The sequence below is a fragment of the Papio anubis genome, chromosome X (genome assembly GCF_008728515.1).
Source record: "Papio anubis isolate 15944 chromosome X, Panubis1.0, whole genome shotgun sequence".
In the NCBI taxonomy this organism is placed as follows: Eukaryota; Metazoa; Chordata; class Mammalia; order Primates; family Cercopithecidae; genus Papio; species Papio anubis.
The window spans coordinates 24,771,873-24,789,197 of NC_044996.1; the positions used below are offsets into that span (position 1 = coordinate 24,771,873).

At 40.1% G+C, this 17,325-nt stretch overlaps 1 protein-coding gene across 3 annotated transcripts in view; it reads right to left on the bottom strand.

Moving 5' to 3' along the window:
- The window catches only part of OCRL (OCRL inositol polyphosphate-5-phosphatase), a 51,500-nt gene extending 35,727 nt beyond the window's left edge, over nucleotides 1–15,773 (bottom strand). For 2 of the 3 annotated variants that reach the window (XM_017954371.3, XM_017954369.3), the window contains exons 1-4: nucleotides 15,431–15,565; nucleotides 15,092–15,171; nucleotides 10,926–11,005; nucleotides 7,683–7,721 (exon numbers count right to left, since the gene is read on the bottom strand). In XM_017954371.3, coding sequence (XP_017809860.1) covers nucleotides 7,683–7,721; nucleotides 10,926–11,005; nucleotides 15,092–15,171; nucleotides 15,431–15,469 — 238 coding nt within the window. In that variant the 5' untranslated portion in view covers nucleotides 15,470–15,565. Of the gene's footprint in view, nucleotides 1–7,682; nucleotides 7,722–10,925; nucleotides 11,006–15,091; nucleotides 15,172–15,430 lie in introns of all 3 variants that reach the window. The other variant, XM_009198232.3, reaches the window with a different exon arrangement.
- Between the last annotated feature and the right edge of the window lie 1,552 nt (nucleotides 15,774–17,325).

Genomic DNA, 17,325 nt, shown 5'->3' on the forward strand with positions numbered 1-17,325 from the left:
TCACTCTACTGGTGACAGTAACATTAGACTTCACAGACAGAAGGTATTTAATGACTGATGAACTGGACTCTTTAACAATTGTGAATAACAAATACATGAGAAAATGAAACGAAAATCCTAGTTTTTTTTTATGGTAGAAATTCACTTCTGAACCTTTGGCTTTTTGTCCTCTGCATTTTTTTTTCTTGTTTCTATCTTTGTAAAGTGAGTTACAAAAAGGAAAATAAAATGATTAGTTAGAAGAAAAGAGATAAAAATGGAGAAAAAATGTGAAAGAAGGCACCCAAATAGACTACAAATAAGAAAATTAATGAGGGTGCCGCTGTAGAGAGGAAAAAAGAGAGGGAAGGAATAAAGTGTCAATTACAGCAGCCATGAAGATACAGGGAAAACTCCTTCAGGGCCTAACAAGTCCTTTCTTTCTCAGATAATTTATACTAAATGTGGTTTTAAAAGAGTAGTTTCTATCTGACATAAATTTAGAACAAAAACGCTTATTCTTTCTCACACACACAAACACACAATTCCTGAAAGACATATTTTAGCAAATACATAACTGACCTATTTAACGGGCCAGAAATTGCTTACAAAATAATGCTGGATGCTCCCTCACCATGTTGCTTGAGAAAGAGAACAAATTACCTCAAGACTCAACCTTCTACTCTTCTTGTCCATCCTAAAACCCTCTGTACCTCTGTGATCTGCAAACACTCCTACATCCTCAACTTCATCTGAATATTCTCTGCATCTCTCAGTAGTTCTCAACTATGCGTGCATTAAAATTACCAGAGGCACTTTATTATTTTTTATTTATTTATTTTTTGAGATGGAGTCTCGCTCTGTTGCCCAGACTTGAATGCAGTGGCACGAACTAAGCTCACTGCAACCTTGTCCCCCGGGTTCAAGCAATTCTCCTGCCTCAGCCTCCTGAGTAGCTGGGATTACAGGTGCCTGCCACCACATCCAGCTAATTGTTGTATTTTTGGTAGAGACGGGGTTTCACCATGTTGGTCAGGCTGGTCTTGAACTCCTGACCTTGTGATCCGCTCACCTTGGCCTCCCAAAGTGCTGGGATTTTAGGCGTGAGCCATTGTGCCTGGCCACCAGAGGCACTTTAAAAACAATATTGAATCCAGGCCCCACTCCAGGACAATTAAAACAGAATCTCTGGAGGTGAAGCCCAGGCACTCGTAGTTTCCCAGTGATCTGACCATATGTCCACATTAAAATTCAGAGTCTACCGCAAAACTGGCTGGTCCCTAGGAGGAGCACTTCTCCTACAACCCTCTTGTATTTATTTATTTATTTTTGAGATGGAGTCTCTATTGCCCAGCCTGGAGTGCAATGGCATGATCTCGGCTCACTGCAACCTCCACCACCCGGGTTCAAGCGATTCTCCTGCCTCAGCCTCCCAAGTAGCTGGGATTACAGGCACGCACCACCACACCCAGCTACTTTTTGTATTTTTAGTAGAGACGGGGTTTCACCATGTTGGCCAGGCTAGTCTCAAACTCCTGACCTCGTGATCTGCCTGCCTCGGCCTCCCAAAGTGCTGGGATTACAGGCGTGAGCCACTGTGCCCGGCCTAACCCTCTTAATGGAGTCTGTTTATATTCTCTCACACCTGAAGTAATTTTTAGTTGGTGTCTTTATTTGTTTTAATAATACCACCAGACTATTCTTTCTCCTTCTCCCTCAGGCAAAATCCTTTCTCCTTTGAGGCTCATCCACTGGAATCTACCATTTCCTCCCTTTCCTCTACAAGATCATGCACCATCCTCCCAGAAACTTCAGAATCCAAGATAAGACTCATAAGACTTTCTCTACACTCAATCTCCTGCCATTAACTTTGGGTCCCTTTAAAATTAGCACAGAAAACCCAGTCAACACCTTCAACTTCCTCATCCAATGAGATTCCCCCTCCATCTCAGCCACCACTTCCTCAGTTGCTATTGGGACCCTCTCAGTTATACCCTGGATTTTGTCATCATAGAACCACCACCACTTCATAAACCTCTAATTCAAATATCCCTCCCTGATATGTTATTCCTTCCAACTTACTTGCTCATTATCCCCACTGTAACTTTTTTTTTTTTTAACCTCATGGGAACCTCCAGCCCATTAATTTCTCCATTTTCTTACTATCCGTCAGCCCCTTCCTGTTCTCACTTCCCCTTCTACCAAACAGATGCCATCATTACTTTACACTCTTGCAAAAACCCAGAACTGCCTTACCTCTCTGTTCTTCCATGGCACCTACCTGGCTAAATACCAACCTTCATAAATCGAACTAATTGCCTTTCTGAACTTATACCTGAACAACCAGAGGGGGCAAATATGCACATCCACAACCAGATGGCTATCATTATAAATTCCTGATTGCCAATCTCAACTGGGTCCTCTATCATAGGAAGCAACCTAAGTTCCCACAGTCAATCAGTCTCCTACTACTATCTGAAACAACTGTTTGACACCTACTCATTTATCTTCAAAATTTGGATCCCCCATCTTCTTGAGCCCTCTTATTCTAAGCAGAATGCTTCAACTCATATTTCAGAGAAAAAATAAAGCTATCACATGGAAACTTATCTGTATTTGTACTCATCTCATCCTTTCCCTACTGATACAAGGAAGAAGATTCCTCCTATCAAGCCTCCTTCACTTTGAATTACAACCCCTCTGATTCTCTCAGTAATCTTACACTCACAACTATTCCCTAGACACATCCCCATATCCTTAACGCTTTTCCTTTCACTAGTTCCTCCACATTAGCATATAATCATGTTCTAAGTCCTTCTCATCTGAAAAACAAAAATCTTCCTGGAGCTCTGATTTCCCTCCAACTCCAGTCCATCTCTATATTCCCCTGCAGTCATGTTTCTTTAAAAGACACACAGTCACAGACCTCCCATTTCTTACTTGAATCCATTCCAATATGACTTCCAAACCCACTATTTATCTGAAATTGCTTTAAGTTCACCAATAACCTCCATCCCATGGATATTTTTCAGTCGTCTTATTAGACCTATTAGCAGAAATCAACAGTTAATCCGGGCTTGACATAATCTCTTCCAAAGGCTTCTATGATACCATACTCATCTAGTTTCTCTCTCTCTCTCGTCACTAATTTTGAGTGCCCTTTGAAGTATCTCTTCCTCTATCTAACATTTAAACAGTGGAGCTCCTCAAGTTCAAACATAAATCTTTTTTCTCATTCTATACCAGTATTGTCCAATGGGACTTCCTGTGACTATGGACATGCTCTAAACTGTGCTGTCCAATTTGGTAGCTAACAACTTGATATGCGACTACTGCAACTGAGGGACTGAATTTCTCATTTTATTTCTAATTATTTTAAATAGGCACATGTAGCTAGTGGCTACTGTATTCGATAGCACAGTCCACACACAATCACATCATCTCTTACGATTTTGAGTATCATCTACGTGCTAGTGACCCAGACCTTTCTTCTGAGATTCAAATGCATACATTCACTTGCCAATTTATCATCTACACTCAAGTGTCTCAAAAAAAAAAAATCTCAGCAGGTGAGGTGGCTCACGCCTGCTAATCCCAAAACTTTGGGAGGCCGAGGTGGGCAGATCACCTGAGGTCAGGAGTTCCAGACCAGCCTGGCCAATAAGGCGAAACCCCCATCTCTGCTGAAAGTACAAAAATTAGCTGGACATGGTGGCGGGCACCTGTAATCCCAGCTACTCAGGAGGCTGAGGCAGGGGAATAGCTTGAACCCGGGAGGTGGAGGTTGCAGTGAGCTGAGATCGCGCCACTGCCCTCCAGCCTGGGCGACAAGAGCGAGGCTCCATCTCAAAAAAAAAATAAAAATAAAAAAAAATCTCAAACTAAACATGACTGAAACTGAATTCATGACCCTTCCCCCTTAAGGAAAACTCATTCTTTCTGCAGTGTTCTTATTTCTGCAAATGGTACCATCATCCACAGTCATGTCAGAAACCCGAGATTCATCCTTGACACTTCCTCTCACCCCCTACACTCAAACCAATTCCTATGGATTTTACCTCCAAAAACATCTATCAAGTCTGACTGCTTATCTTCATTACTACTGCCACCACATTCTCTAGCTTATGCTATGGAAACAGCCTCCTAACTGGTCTCTCTGCTTCCATGCAAATGATGGCACCCCAGCATAAAACCCTTCATATTCTTCTCATTTTTAAAATCTCAAAATTCAGATTTAATACAAGGCTTACAAGATCCTGCCAGATCTGTCCCCTAGCCCGTTTTTCTTACCTTGGTGCCCAAGACCTGTTTTAGGCACCCTGGTCTTCTTTCACTTCAAAGAAAGTGTCAAGCTACTTCCCAGCCTGGAGCCTTGTAATTCCCTTTACTTGGTAAATTCTTCTCTCTCCCATCTTAACCGGTCTCTTACTTAGCCCCTCTGGTCTCAATTTAATTGTCACTTCTTCAAAGTGGTCTTCCTTGACCACCCTCCTAATATACTTACTCCTCACATAAACTCTTAGTACCTTCCCTCAAGAGCATTTATTAAAACTACAAGTATCTGGGTCGGGCGCGGTGGCTTACACCTGTAATCCCAGCACTTTAGGAGGCTGACGTGGCAGATCACAAGGTCAGGAGATCGAGACCATCCTGGCTAACATGGTGAAACCCCGTCTCCACTAAAAACACAAAAACTTAGCCAGGTCTGGTGGCGGGCGTCTGTAGTCCCAGCTACTTGGGAGGCTGAGGCAGGAGAATGGCGTGAACCTGGGAGGCGGAGCTTGCAGTGAGCCGAGATGGCACCACTGCGCTCCAGCCTGGATGACAGAGTAAGACTCCATCTCAAAAAAAACAAAAACAAAAACAAAACAAAACAAAACCCAAACAACAATTATCTGTAGCTTATCAGTTTAAAGTCTGTTTCCTATATTAAAATCCTTAAAGTATCATGACTGTACTGCTTTCTGCTATATCCCTAGAGCCTAGCGTAGTTCCTGGCACATAAAAGACAGTCATATTTTTATAGAATGAATGATTGAATTATAGGTATCTGTGTGACACTAGTAGCAAATTGCACAGAAGCAAGACCCAAAGTAGGAGCAGCAACTTTATCTTTGTCGTTCTGTACTGATTCTGCACTTACAAAAGTGCCTGACAAAGAGAAGGCACTCAACAAATAATTGTTGAATAATGAATAAACAAGGGACAGTTTAATATTAGGAAATTAGTACAATACAGTGTACCAATTGGTCAAATAAGAAAGAATGAAATCATCTCCATAAATACCGAAAAGACATTTGCTAAAATTCAGTATACATTCATAATTTTAAAAAACACAAACTTGAAATAAATGCAGTTTCTTAATTAAAAAAAAAAAAACCTGTTAAATCAACAAGCAATAATGTCATTAACAGTGAAATACCACTTGAGGCATTCTCACTGAAATCAGGAGCCAAACAAGAAACATCATCGTTTACCACTGGTCCCAATATTCTCACTGGTATAGTGTACAACAACAGTAGCTACTAGAAAAGAGACAAAATTATTATTTATAGATGATTAAGGTTAGCTACCAAAATGAAAAAACAAAATGAAAAGCAAAAAAAGATTAAAAATAAATTTCAATGAAGCAACTGGATAAAAGATAAATAGCCATAACTCAACAGCTCTTCTGTATACTAGTAATAAACAATTAGAAGGGCATAGAAAAAAACTCCACCTGCAATAGCAGCAAATAAAATCCACCACAAAATACTTAACCTAAAAACTATATATATGAAGAAAGTATAAAATTTTACTGAAAGATATAAAAGAAGACCTGAAAAAAATAGATACATCATGTTCCTTGACAATGACTTAATTTTATGAAGAAGTTAATTTAATAAAATTTGGCACAGACCTATGGTGAAATATTGGTCTTTAAAAAGCATATTATAAAATAATTGTAAATGACATAGGAAAATGTGACAATATAATGTTAAATGAAGATGCAGGATAAAAACTATATATGAAGATTCCATTATGTAAAAATATAAAGAGTGGAAGGAAATACATAAAAATGTTAACCACAGTGGTGATCTCTAGATTGCAGGAAAATAATCTTAATTTGATACTTTAAGCTTTTCTGAATTTATAAATTGTACATAACGAAGATGTATTACTTCTATAATGAAAAAAAATTATTTACAAAGCATTTAACACCAATATCCAGACAATGGGAAAATGCATATTTACATTAAAATCAGGCCTGCCTAACAAACCCAAGATCTCCTTCGTGCAACACTGTGTACCGTAAAGGTTTACGTATGAAGCCCAAGGATCAAGATAAAATACGGTTTCAGTGCAAATATTACTAAATGGGTAGAAATAACCAAGGATTTTATTTAAGTGGTCACTTACCTATTTTCCCCCTATAAGCCAGTAACTAGAACTCTGGACATAGCAACACATGGCTAATGTAGAAGCGGCTACAACAAAACTAATGCCGAAAATCAAGTGTTTATAAGAGAAAAGACACAGCTCAGTTTAACTTTTCAGCTTTGAATCAAATACCTCTCTACATCAAATACAGGACGTTTCCATCTCTCATTTCAGCAGCAATTTAAGTTGTTACAGAATTGCCTTTGTTCTAATTTTGCTTTTTTAAGTGTTGTTTTTGCCTTCTCCTTTCTAAGCACAGTAAGAAATAGACATTAAGTTATTTTCTCTCTTGGATACTTGCAGCTGGGGTTTACCTGGCCTTTCAGGCACAGCCTTTAAGACTTCTAAAATCCACAACCAAAGGGAAAAAAAAAAAACTCAAGCCAGAAAAAAGCCTACTTAAACTGTTCAATACAAATTAATAGTGCCAAGGGCTGGGACTCTGTCTAAACAAAGTTATGTAAACCCCTAGTCCCAAGCTCAGTGCCAGTTCCCACTCATCCAAGGACTCAACTAAGAGATAAGGCAACCCATTTGATTTCGATTCATGTGGTCAGATACTCTTTTCCATAGCAACCTCACAGTAGCATCGAGTGCCCATTTTCTCCACCCCATAAAATAGGACAATTAGATGATAAACAAAGAACAGCTTGCACAGAAAGTCAAAGATGATTTGCTTCAAACAGATAAAAATGAGAGAATGGAAACACTGAAAAGAAGATCATGTTCCCTCTAATAAAGAGATGCCTTGAGGGGATGGGGCTTAAATAAAAGACTAAACTTTTTTTTTTAAAGGAATGCCTGGACAAGCAATTTAAGGGACTCTTCAGCCTTCCAAAAAATACAACAAATAAAGGAAAATATTATGACTTAATTTGAAAAGAGGGTAGGGAAAAAACTTAAAATGTAATAGCAGTTAAAAGTGACCCAAAAAACCCACCAATAAACCTTATGTGCTTTAAACATTAGCCCTTCCTACAATTAACAATTCTACAGCAATGATTTAACTGACAGTAACAATACTGGTAGCTCAATGAAGTACAGCATTAGAAAGGTAGATCATTATTTTTAATTTTTATAAAGATTCTTACCAGCCACCTGCTTTTTCTTAGGCTTAGCCTACATGTTTTTGGGAAACAATGCTAATTTGTATGGCTGCTACAGGAACCTACAGGAAAAGATGGTAAAATAAAAAATGTGCCCCAAAAGGTGTCTTAAATGTAGTGAGTGTTCAAGTAAATATTTGTCGAATAAAAATCAAGCACATTCAGAAAGATACTCACTGTTAGAAGCTATGTCAATCAAAAGAGTTTCTTCTGCTTCTGAGACAGGAAAAAAAAAGAGTAGGATCAGGGAAGAGAAAACCACTCATTACAACCAAAAGAATACATGCCTAACTAAATAACTGCTTCTCTCAGTCACTACTCCTAGGTCTTAGAACCTATTTTTTTAAATTCTTTTTCATTTAATATTTTTTAAAGGGATTTTTAATAGCACTAGGTTCTAAAGACTATGAGCAAATCAACTAAAATAAAAATGAACTGAAGAAGTAACCAAATGGAACTCCTCAAAGCAAATCAAGGAATGAGAAATTAATAGTACAGAATATAACAACATGTTAATTCAAGCAAAAGCAAGTTTAATTCCCCTTAACTGTAATATACTGATTTAACTCTGGGTCCTTTAGATACTTCTTTAGATACCAGAAGGCAAGGGAAATTACCCTGAAAGTCCACAGGTGAATTACTTTCTTAACTCAGATCTATTCTATGAAAATTTCCCAGTGATCTCATCACATCTGCCCCCGTCCCACACAGGGGGGCAGAGTATACCTTCAGGTTACAACTACCACCTGTGGGCCAAAGGCCCTCCATACCCAACAGGGTGCAAAGCAGTCTGCAAGTTTAGAGTTCTCCTTATCTCTCAATGGTTCTCCTGGACTTCTTCCTTTACAACAAGTGTCTAGACCCAACCTATCTCTTCCCCTCTGATTTCTCTGGATTTGACCAACTGCACCTGCCAGACCCTCCAGGCTAATTGAATTCCGGGTACTGACTCCGTGGGATTAGCTTGGATCTACCTTGGTCAAATGGAGTAGTCTCACCTTTTTCACCTCCCTCCCAAGACTGAATTATTTATTTGGCTCCATTACTCAGGTACAACAGAAGCAACTGGCAAGAAACTAACTCATTTAATGCCAGAAAGTAGTCTTGATATTATTAGGATGATTACACAAGGGGAATCAGGGCATCAAAACATAGATATTGTATGTTTACTACTGTTCTTCATTAACTTTTAGTTCTGTAAAACCTGAGTGTTTACAGATGGTTTTCTTTTTCTTTAGAGACGGCCTCACTCTCTTACCCAGGTTAGCATGCAGTGGCACAATCACAGCTCACTGCAGCCTCGAACTGCTGGGCTCAAGCGATCCTCCTGCTTCAGCCTCCCAAGTAGCTGGGACTACAGATATCTGCCACCACGTTTGGCAAATGTTGTTTTTTTAATTTTATTTTTGTAGAGATGGGGTCTCGCAATGTTGCCCAGGTTGGTCTTGAACTCCTGGGCTCAAGCAATCCTCCTGCCTCAGCTTCCCAAAACATTGGAATTACAGGCGCAGTTTACAAAATAGATGCACAGGTCAGGAAATAGAAAGGAGATGAAAATCATACATAAGTCTTCCTTCAGTCATGGGGAACTATATTACATGTGTGCACATATTTTCCCAGATTCTAAGAAGCAGCACTACGATCTAACAATCAGCAATTGATTTCTTATTAAAAATACTAAGAGAAACAGGGTAAAAGAGATCCTAGAGGTAGAGTAAAAAGGTACAAAACTAATAGGATATTAATTTAAAGTCACGTTCTTTGGCTCTTCCCCTCTGTGAAGGGCTACATCTTGAAAAGTGAGGTGGCCACAGCCACTTACTATGGCACGCAGCTACCTTGTTTAGAATGTCTCTCTCACATAGGGCAGGCTAAATAGCTATCACTTCATTCTTCTGTACAATATGGACACTATTCATTGAAGCTATTTTTAATTCTTAACACAAGCATTCTTAAAAAGTCATATCCACTAGCTTAGTATTTTCACTTACAGGAATAAATCCTTAGGAAATAAGAGATGTGCAGGTATATTTAGGTGCAGAGATGTTCATCATATTACTATTTATACTAGTGAAAAATAACCCAAATGTCAACATAGTGGAATTATTACATTATGGACCATTCATAAACTGGAATGGCATATAGCCATTAATGACATGGAAAAGTGCTCATAATACGATAGCATGTAGAACAGACAAAAAATTGTATAAGATGAGTATCACTCATGCTGCAATGTATGTGTAGAAAAAAGGAAAATGCTAGGTGTTTATCTCTGAAGGATGGGAATTTAAGTGACCTATTTTCTTTACATTTTTCTGTTCTTTCCAAAGGTATTACATCATGTACATGTCACTTAGTGATTAAAAAATAGTTCAATGTAGTTTAAGAAAGAATCCATGCAAGCTAAGATTTAAGTTTTCCAAGAAAGGCCAGGCATGCTGGCTCACGCCTGTAAGTTGCCCAGCACTTTTGGAGGCTGAGACGGGCAGATTGCTTAAACTCAGGAGTTTGAGACCAGCCTGGGCAACATGGCGAAACCCTGTCTCTACAAAAATTACAAAAAAATAAAAATTAGCTGGGGGGTGGTGCACCTGCAGTCCCAGCTACTTGGGAGGCTGAAGTGGGAGGATCGCTTGAGCCTGGGAAATGACCTTGTCTTGAAAAAACAAGTTTTCCAAGAAGCTACAATTGATACAGAATGCTTCTGACTGATAAAGCCACTGGTCCTAGTGAAAACAGAATGTATTTGTTCTCTAGTATCAATTTCCTTTCTAGAGCAATGTGAGATGACAGAAGCAACACCTCCTACACAAACCTCCCAATTTTTAAGTTTCATCGTAGCAGATGAAACAACAGATTTTCTGTGCTCCGTCCCCAAATTTGAGGGCAGGAGGCCAAATATTTCCTCCCCAGAGTCAATTTTCTTATGAATCACCAATGTCAAGGTTTGAGAATCAGCACAATTGAGAATCAGCACAAGATATTACAATCTGGCAAGGTATGTTGCCAAATGTCTTAATTTCAAATAGCATGTGGAGAAAGTGCTGAATGTGTGTGAATCCAAGTGACCTTGGTACCTTATAATGAGCACTGTGTCCATTAAGCCCAAGAATGTTATTTAAATCCACATATAGGTCAGTCAGCATAAAAAACTACCTACACAGGTAATAATCTATGTACATCTCTAACCCAAGCCAAGGAAACAGGTGAGACTACAGACACACGCATATATACAAATATATTGCAATATAACCCTTCAGCATTCTTAAAGTATCATCTCCTCAACGTTATCTTTTTATGCAAAGAGTAATACATTTCATTTTACATGCAGTGACAAATTTAAATATGTATGGTATTACATAATGCAGTAATGACCAAGAAAAAACATTATAAAACTAGCTAAGCAATTAAAGCTAGTACCTTGAACACATCTGAAGTGGCTATTTATAGGAATGATATCTTGAACATGCTGTTCCTTCTCATGCAACTGGATTATTAACCTAGGAAACAGAAGAACGCATCAAAGAATAGCCACTGAAAAACCCATTTAGCAACAAAATACTTCGCTGTCCTGTTATACAAATCTAGTCTGTATTTATTAGACTTGCTGCATCTAGTTCCTGGATCTGAGCATCATGACAGCTAGATATTGCTCTAGGCCTAAAAGGACGCTAGTGGTGATGAACATCTGATTACCCACACTGTTCTCTAGGCCATATATCCTAAAAGCAGCATACAAGCTCAAGAGCATGAATTACAGAGTATATAGCTTCAGAGTATGCATACCAGAGTGAAGAACTGACAGCTAGATGTGAAGTCCAGGGACCACAGCCATCTTTACACCATGGAATTTCTAGTACCTAGCACAGAGCCTGGCACACAGCAGTTGCTCGTGTGTGTGGAATCAGTGAATTAGAAAATTCATAAATTAAGTTTCCAATTACACTACCATGGCTTTTTACCAAAGAATGGATCTGTCTCTTCAAACAAGCATTCAGGTTCATGGAGGAGTAAGAGGCAATGCCGAGCCAGCTGGATCGGTCAAAATATCAGTGACCAACAAGGTGGCAGATACCACAACCGGATTGCCTTCAAATCCCTTGTGTTTTTTCTCTGGTTTCCAAGTTTACACTGGTATTTCTATGAACATGAGTAAACCCGGCTCCCCAGTATGAAATCCATACTTCTAAATCCATATGTACTCCTGAAATATTAATTTTTCATTTATTATTTATCCTTAATGGCCCAGAATCGAGGTACAACCTACTGGTAAACAGCCATTCTGAACGTCAACTAGCATTCCCAAAGTCAAGCACTCTTCCAAGTATTGTTTTTAGTTTTGTTTTTGTCAGGAACACTCTGTTTCTTCCCGAGTTTCATCTTAAATATCACCTCCTCCGTGAAGCTTTCCTCAATACCCCCAAGCAGAACCAGCAGCCTTATTGCCTTTGTTTGCCCCTCTAATAGAATACTTATACACTCCATTATGGTTATATTTATTTCCCCTCACTGATTTTAGCCCCTTGAAAGCAAAGACCAGATCATAATCAGTTTTGTCTGCAGCCTAACAGATGCTCAACAAATACTGGTTGAATAAATCATCTAGCTTAATTAAGCTATAAGCAGAGGTGAATTTTAAAATGAAACTGTTCAACTTCTGACATTAAAATGTCATCATTTTGAAGGGTTTGATTTCTATTTTGTTGTCTTTTGGGGTGCTTGTTGTTTTTGCTTTTTGCATTTTCAAATGTGTTAACTTTGAAGAGGATAACCTGGGATAGGATAAGTAATTACTTAGATAGAACTAAGGGAAATAAAAGTATTAATGCTTCTTTTCTGCTCTGATCCTTCTTGCCTAATTTGCAGGGGTTTGTATTCTAACGTGACTACAGGAATATGGGGCAGGCCCCTTTCAATCTGGAAAGTTCATGAGTTGAGTGGAGAGTCCTATAAACGCAGATGGAAACCAGAAACCAGATAAAAGGCTGAGAAATCAAAGGTTAAGGAGGAAGAGCTTACTTTGAGGAAGATAAACACAAACCACTAAAATCTCAAAACATGTAAACAAGATATGGTGTTGAACATCTAGCAGTAAAGCTTCATGTGAACAGTACTGTTAAAAACTATTACAAAACAGAAATAAACTGAGAATTTAAGTGAATTCCACAAACATTTATTGAGTATTTACTACGTGTTACCCACTAAATTACGATGAAAGAGTAGGGCTAAGAATAAGCATAAAAATTCTACCTGAGTGTAATTATTCATTTCAGAATATGAAGATTAGAAATAATTGGCATACAGCAAAACAATGGAATTCAGAATTTGGTAGTTGTCAAACAGAAAAGAGTGACAAATCCTGAATGCCAACTCTGCCTTATCCCTAGGAAACGCTTTGATTTGTTCAAGGAAGGTTAAAGGTCAAACAGGCTTTTTCATAATCTATTATCCTTGAAAAAGATGAATCTTAGTGTTTGATTCCCTGTTTCCAAAAAAACCTGATTTTTAATTGTAATTTTGGTCAAGTAAATTTCCCATGGTTGACAGTAGGAACCACAGACGTAAAGATTTAAGACAGGCTTCAAGTTCTAGGATAAAAAGGCCAAAAGTAAAAAGTTCTGGACGCTCGAGTCAGAGAAGGCACCAGAGAGACAAGAACATGAGGATTACAGATGGTATTATGGTATTAGGTGTCTCCAGTAAATGCTTTCAAGAGAAACTTCTCAGTGTAATTCTGAGACATGTTACATAGGATCAGATCTCAGGTATTCTACTTCCTAATTGCAAACAAGTGACTTAACCTGTCTGTGCTTCAATTTTTGTATCTATAAAAGGGGGATGATGATATTACTATTTTATCGTAACCCTCACACGTGGATTAAATGAACTAATGAAAAGTGCTTAGAACAGTACCTGGCACATAAGCAGTCATTGAGTGTTAGTTATATAGCAACAACTGTATCAGTTGTTAGTTTATATATAAACTATAGTTTATATATATTTAAAACTATATAGTTTATAAACTGTTAATACAGCAACAACTATATTAGTTGTTAGTTATATAGTTGTTAGTTTTATAGTGTTATTTATATATTAGTGTTAGTTATATAGCAACCCCATACCCCCACATATACCCCCAACTATACCCCCATAACTTACACAGAATTGGAACACAAGACTTCCTTATTAGCTCAACAGAGTTCCAAATCTACTAATCCGAGGGACCACCTTCTGGGCTGTGGTCATCTCAGTAATGTAGCTATTCTATTCAATCTTCAGATTTTTGTTTTTACATTAGAGGAAACCAAGGCACAGAAGTTTTACTGGTTTGCTCAAGGGTCACCTCTCTCTAACCCACTCTAGCCTTTGGAAATGTTAGTGGTGTTCCACTTTTCTGCTGAATTTAGTTTTATTAAATTCTGAATTTAGTTTCATTAAACTAGTCTTCCAGGGTTGGATGAAATCTGGGTTTGATGAACTTCCCAATAGAGCTGACTAAGCAGGACCTAGGAAGGAGCTACTTCATAGAACTAGTTGACATCCAGTTACAGTGGCACCAATAGTCTCAGAAAAGAGCAGGTTGGGCCAGTGGGGATTTCTTCCATGTAAATCAGACAGCATAGACACAGAGGATCTAAAAGTGGGGACTGAGGAAATTGGTTTTAGGCAGAACCCAATGTTGGGAGATGGCAAGATTTAAGTGAACAATTTTTAAACTGGGAAGGAATATTATGCCAAGAAGCCAGTGAATATCCAAGGGAGGTGTCTTGGGCACACAGGGATAGGGACCTATGATATGTAAAGGTCACTATGGATACTTTTGAGATGAGGCATTAGTGACAATAGACGTTAGCAGCTATGGTGATAGCTTATCAAAATAATCTTTTGATCAATCATTCAACAGTATTTACTGAGTTCCTATGTCTAAGGCAGAGAGGAAGGTGACACACTGATAAAATACTGTTATTTCTATCTCTACACATTTCATTACATTTTCTAACAGTCAAATCAGTAAGTGAGGCAGTTTCTGGCCTACACTAAACCATTACTGAATTAATGAATATGCCTTCAAACAAGTGGGATAAGGGGGTAGGGAGACTGGAGAAACCAGCTGAATAGGGTTAAGACAAGTCTGTAACGTGAACAATGAGGCATTTCCATAGCATTTTTACGTTTTGTAAACCACTCTCGCATTTATTTTTCCCCCACTTATAACTCCAAAGGCTATAAGGTAAGGCAGTTAATGGTTTTATTGAACTGAAGAGTTAACTTTGGCCCAGAAAGCTTTATTGACTTGCCCAACGTTACACAACACATGTCAGTTGCAGGGGCAGGAACTAAGAACCCAGGCTTCCTGCTTCCCCGCCCATTCAGTCCTTCCACTGAGCCACACTGCCAAGCAAGATCCAGAGGCTTGGAAGTTGAGGACAAAGCCCCGAGGTTAGAGAGCACTGGCACTTCACACCTGGACCTGAACCTGTTGCCCGCGTGGCCTTAGTAGGAGGACAGTGGGTGACCCGTCGCGGTTTGGGGTTGGGAGGTAATGGCAGGCTCACCTCCTCTGTGGGAATCAGGTGGTTACTTACTCATATTGCCCGTTCCTCTGGGCTAGGGTCAGGGCGCAGGGCTCCCGGAGAGGACCCTTCATCTCCATACCCTCGACAGTATGCGGGCGCTAGTCAAGGGTCTCCTTTGGAAGCGCGGTGGGGAGGAGTGGTGCACTGCAGGGCGAAGGGGGTCTTCCACCCCCCGCCCCGGCCGCCCTCACCCGCCCCGCCCGGCTTCGCCTCCCGCGCCGGCCCCCTCCCCCACTCTGCTTGGCCTCTGGGCCACCCGGTTGCCCCGCCCCGCCGTGTTCCGCAGGGCCCCCGACCCCCACCCGCGGCCCTGCGCGGTCTCCCCTCCCCCTTCTCTCCGGCGGATACGGCAAGGGGCTGGGCTCCGACCGGGAGCGGCGGCTCCATCCAGGCGGCCTCCGGGCTCGGCGGGACAGCGGACTGCGGGCGGATCCGACGACAGTGGCTCCCGAGTCCCCACACCCACCCACCTCGGCTGCTTGTCGTTTGAGGAACCGCTCCGCGCCGGGCGCCGGGCGCCGGGAGCCGGGAGCGGGGAGCTGGGAGCTGAGAATCTGACCCGAGAGAGAGCGGCGCCTCGCGCCCCCGCCAGTTTTCCAGGCCGCCGCAGATTCCGCTCCCTGCGGCCAACCTGCGGAACTGCAGCGAGAGACCCGACGGACTGGGGGCGTCTCTACTACGTCCAGCAAGGAATGGGGTTTAAATGCCACCTGTGACATCAAAATTGTTCTGAGGACTTTGAAGATGGCCACAGAAACAAAACACAGTCACACCTATGGGGGATCTCAAACCTGTTGTGTCAATACGACCCACATCATCCATATATGAAACAATATATATAAAATATATAATATATTATACATAATATATATTATATATGTAATATTTTATATATATATATTTCTTAAGGTTATAATGCTCTGTGTTGGTTATCCTACCATTTCCCTTCCTCTTCTTTCTTCTATGCCCTATATCAGAGAACTCCCCAAAGCCCAGACCTTTGCTCCTCCTCCGCATCCCCTCCAGGTCACCTCTAACTAGACAATGTCCAAATATATATCCCTGGCCCAGACCTGTTACCTAATAGAGTCCATTGTTAATACATCACTACGTCACAAAACTAACTCATTATCATTTCACTTGAAAGCCATATATTGCCTTCCCCCTCCTAATCTCTATATCCAATCAGTCAACAAACCCTGTTAATATTTTACATGGAATTACTTTTAGATTCCTTATTTTCTTTCCATTTGCACTGCCATAACTTTATTGTAAGCCCTTGTGATAGCCTATCTGGGTTATTGCATTTTTCTTTAAATAAATCCTGTTGGGTTTACTCTGTCCTTTGACCTGTTTACTCTGTTGACAACCATAACAATATTTTTCCCAAAGTAATTTTTCGATTGTGTTATTCATTTGTTCCAGAATATATAATACACTAAGTATCAAGACTGACTGTAAGTCTGTAGTAATTAAAAGTATACTATGGAGATAGACAATCAATGAAACACAATATAAAGCCCCCAAACAGACCACACATATATGGAAGGTTGATATGCAGCGTGTGGGACATTTCAAATCAGTGGGGAAATAATGGATTATCCACTAAGTGGTACTAGGACTACTGCTTATCCATATGGAAAACTATAAAATTAGACCCCTACCTCTAACCATGGAAGAAAAATCAATTCCAGGTGGATTAAAGATCTAAATGTGAAAAGCAAAACTTTATAACTCTCAGAAAAAAGCTGAGTATCTTTGTGAGCTTGGAATATGGAATGAGAATAAGACATTTAGCTAAATAAAATTTCAAAATGTGTGTACTTCAAGACAATATAAGCAAGTTAAAAGACAAACTGGCCTGCACAGTGGCTCATGCCTGTAATCCTAGCACTTTGGGAGGCCAAGGCGGTAGGATCACTTTAACCCAGGAGTTCAAGACCAGCCTGGGCAACGTGGCAAAACCCTGTCTCTACAAAAAAATATAAAAATTAGCTGGATGTGGTGGCAAGTGCTTGCAGTCCCAGCTACTCAGGAGGCTGAGGTGGGAGTATCCCCTTGAGCCAGCGAGGTCACAGCTGCAGTGAGCCATGGATGGCGCCACTGCACTCCAGCCTGGGAGTCTGGGCGACAGAGCAAGAGCTTGTCTCAAAAAAAAAAAAAAAAAGAAAAAGAAAAGAAAAAAGGCCAGCTGTCATCACCTTTCTGACGTCTCCCACCATTTCCCTCCACTCTCTCTAACT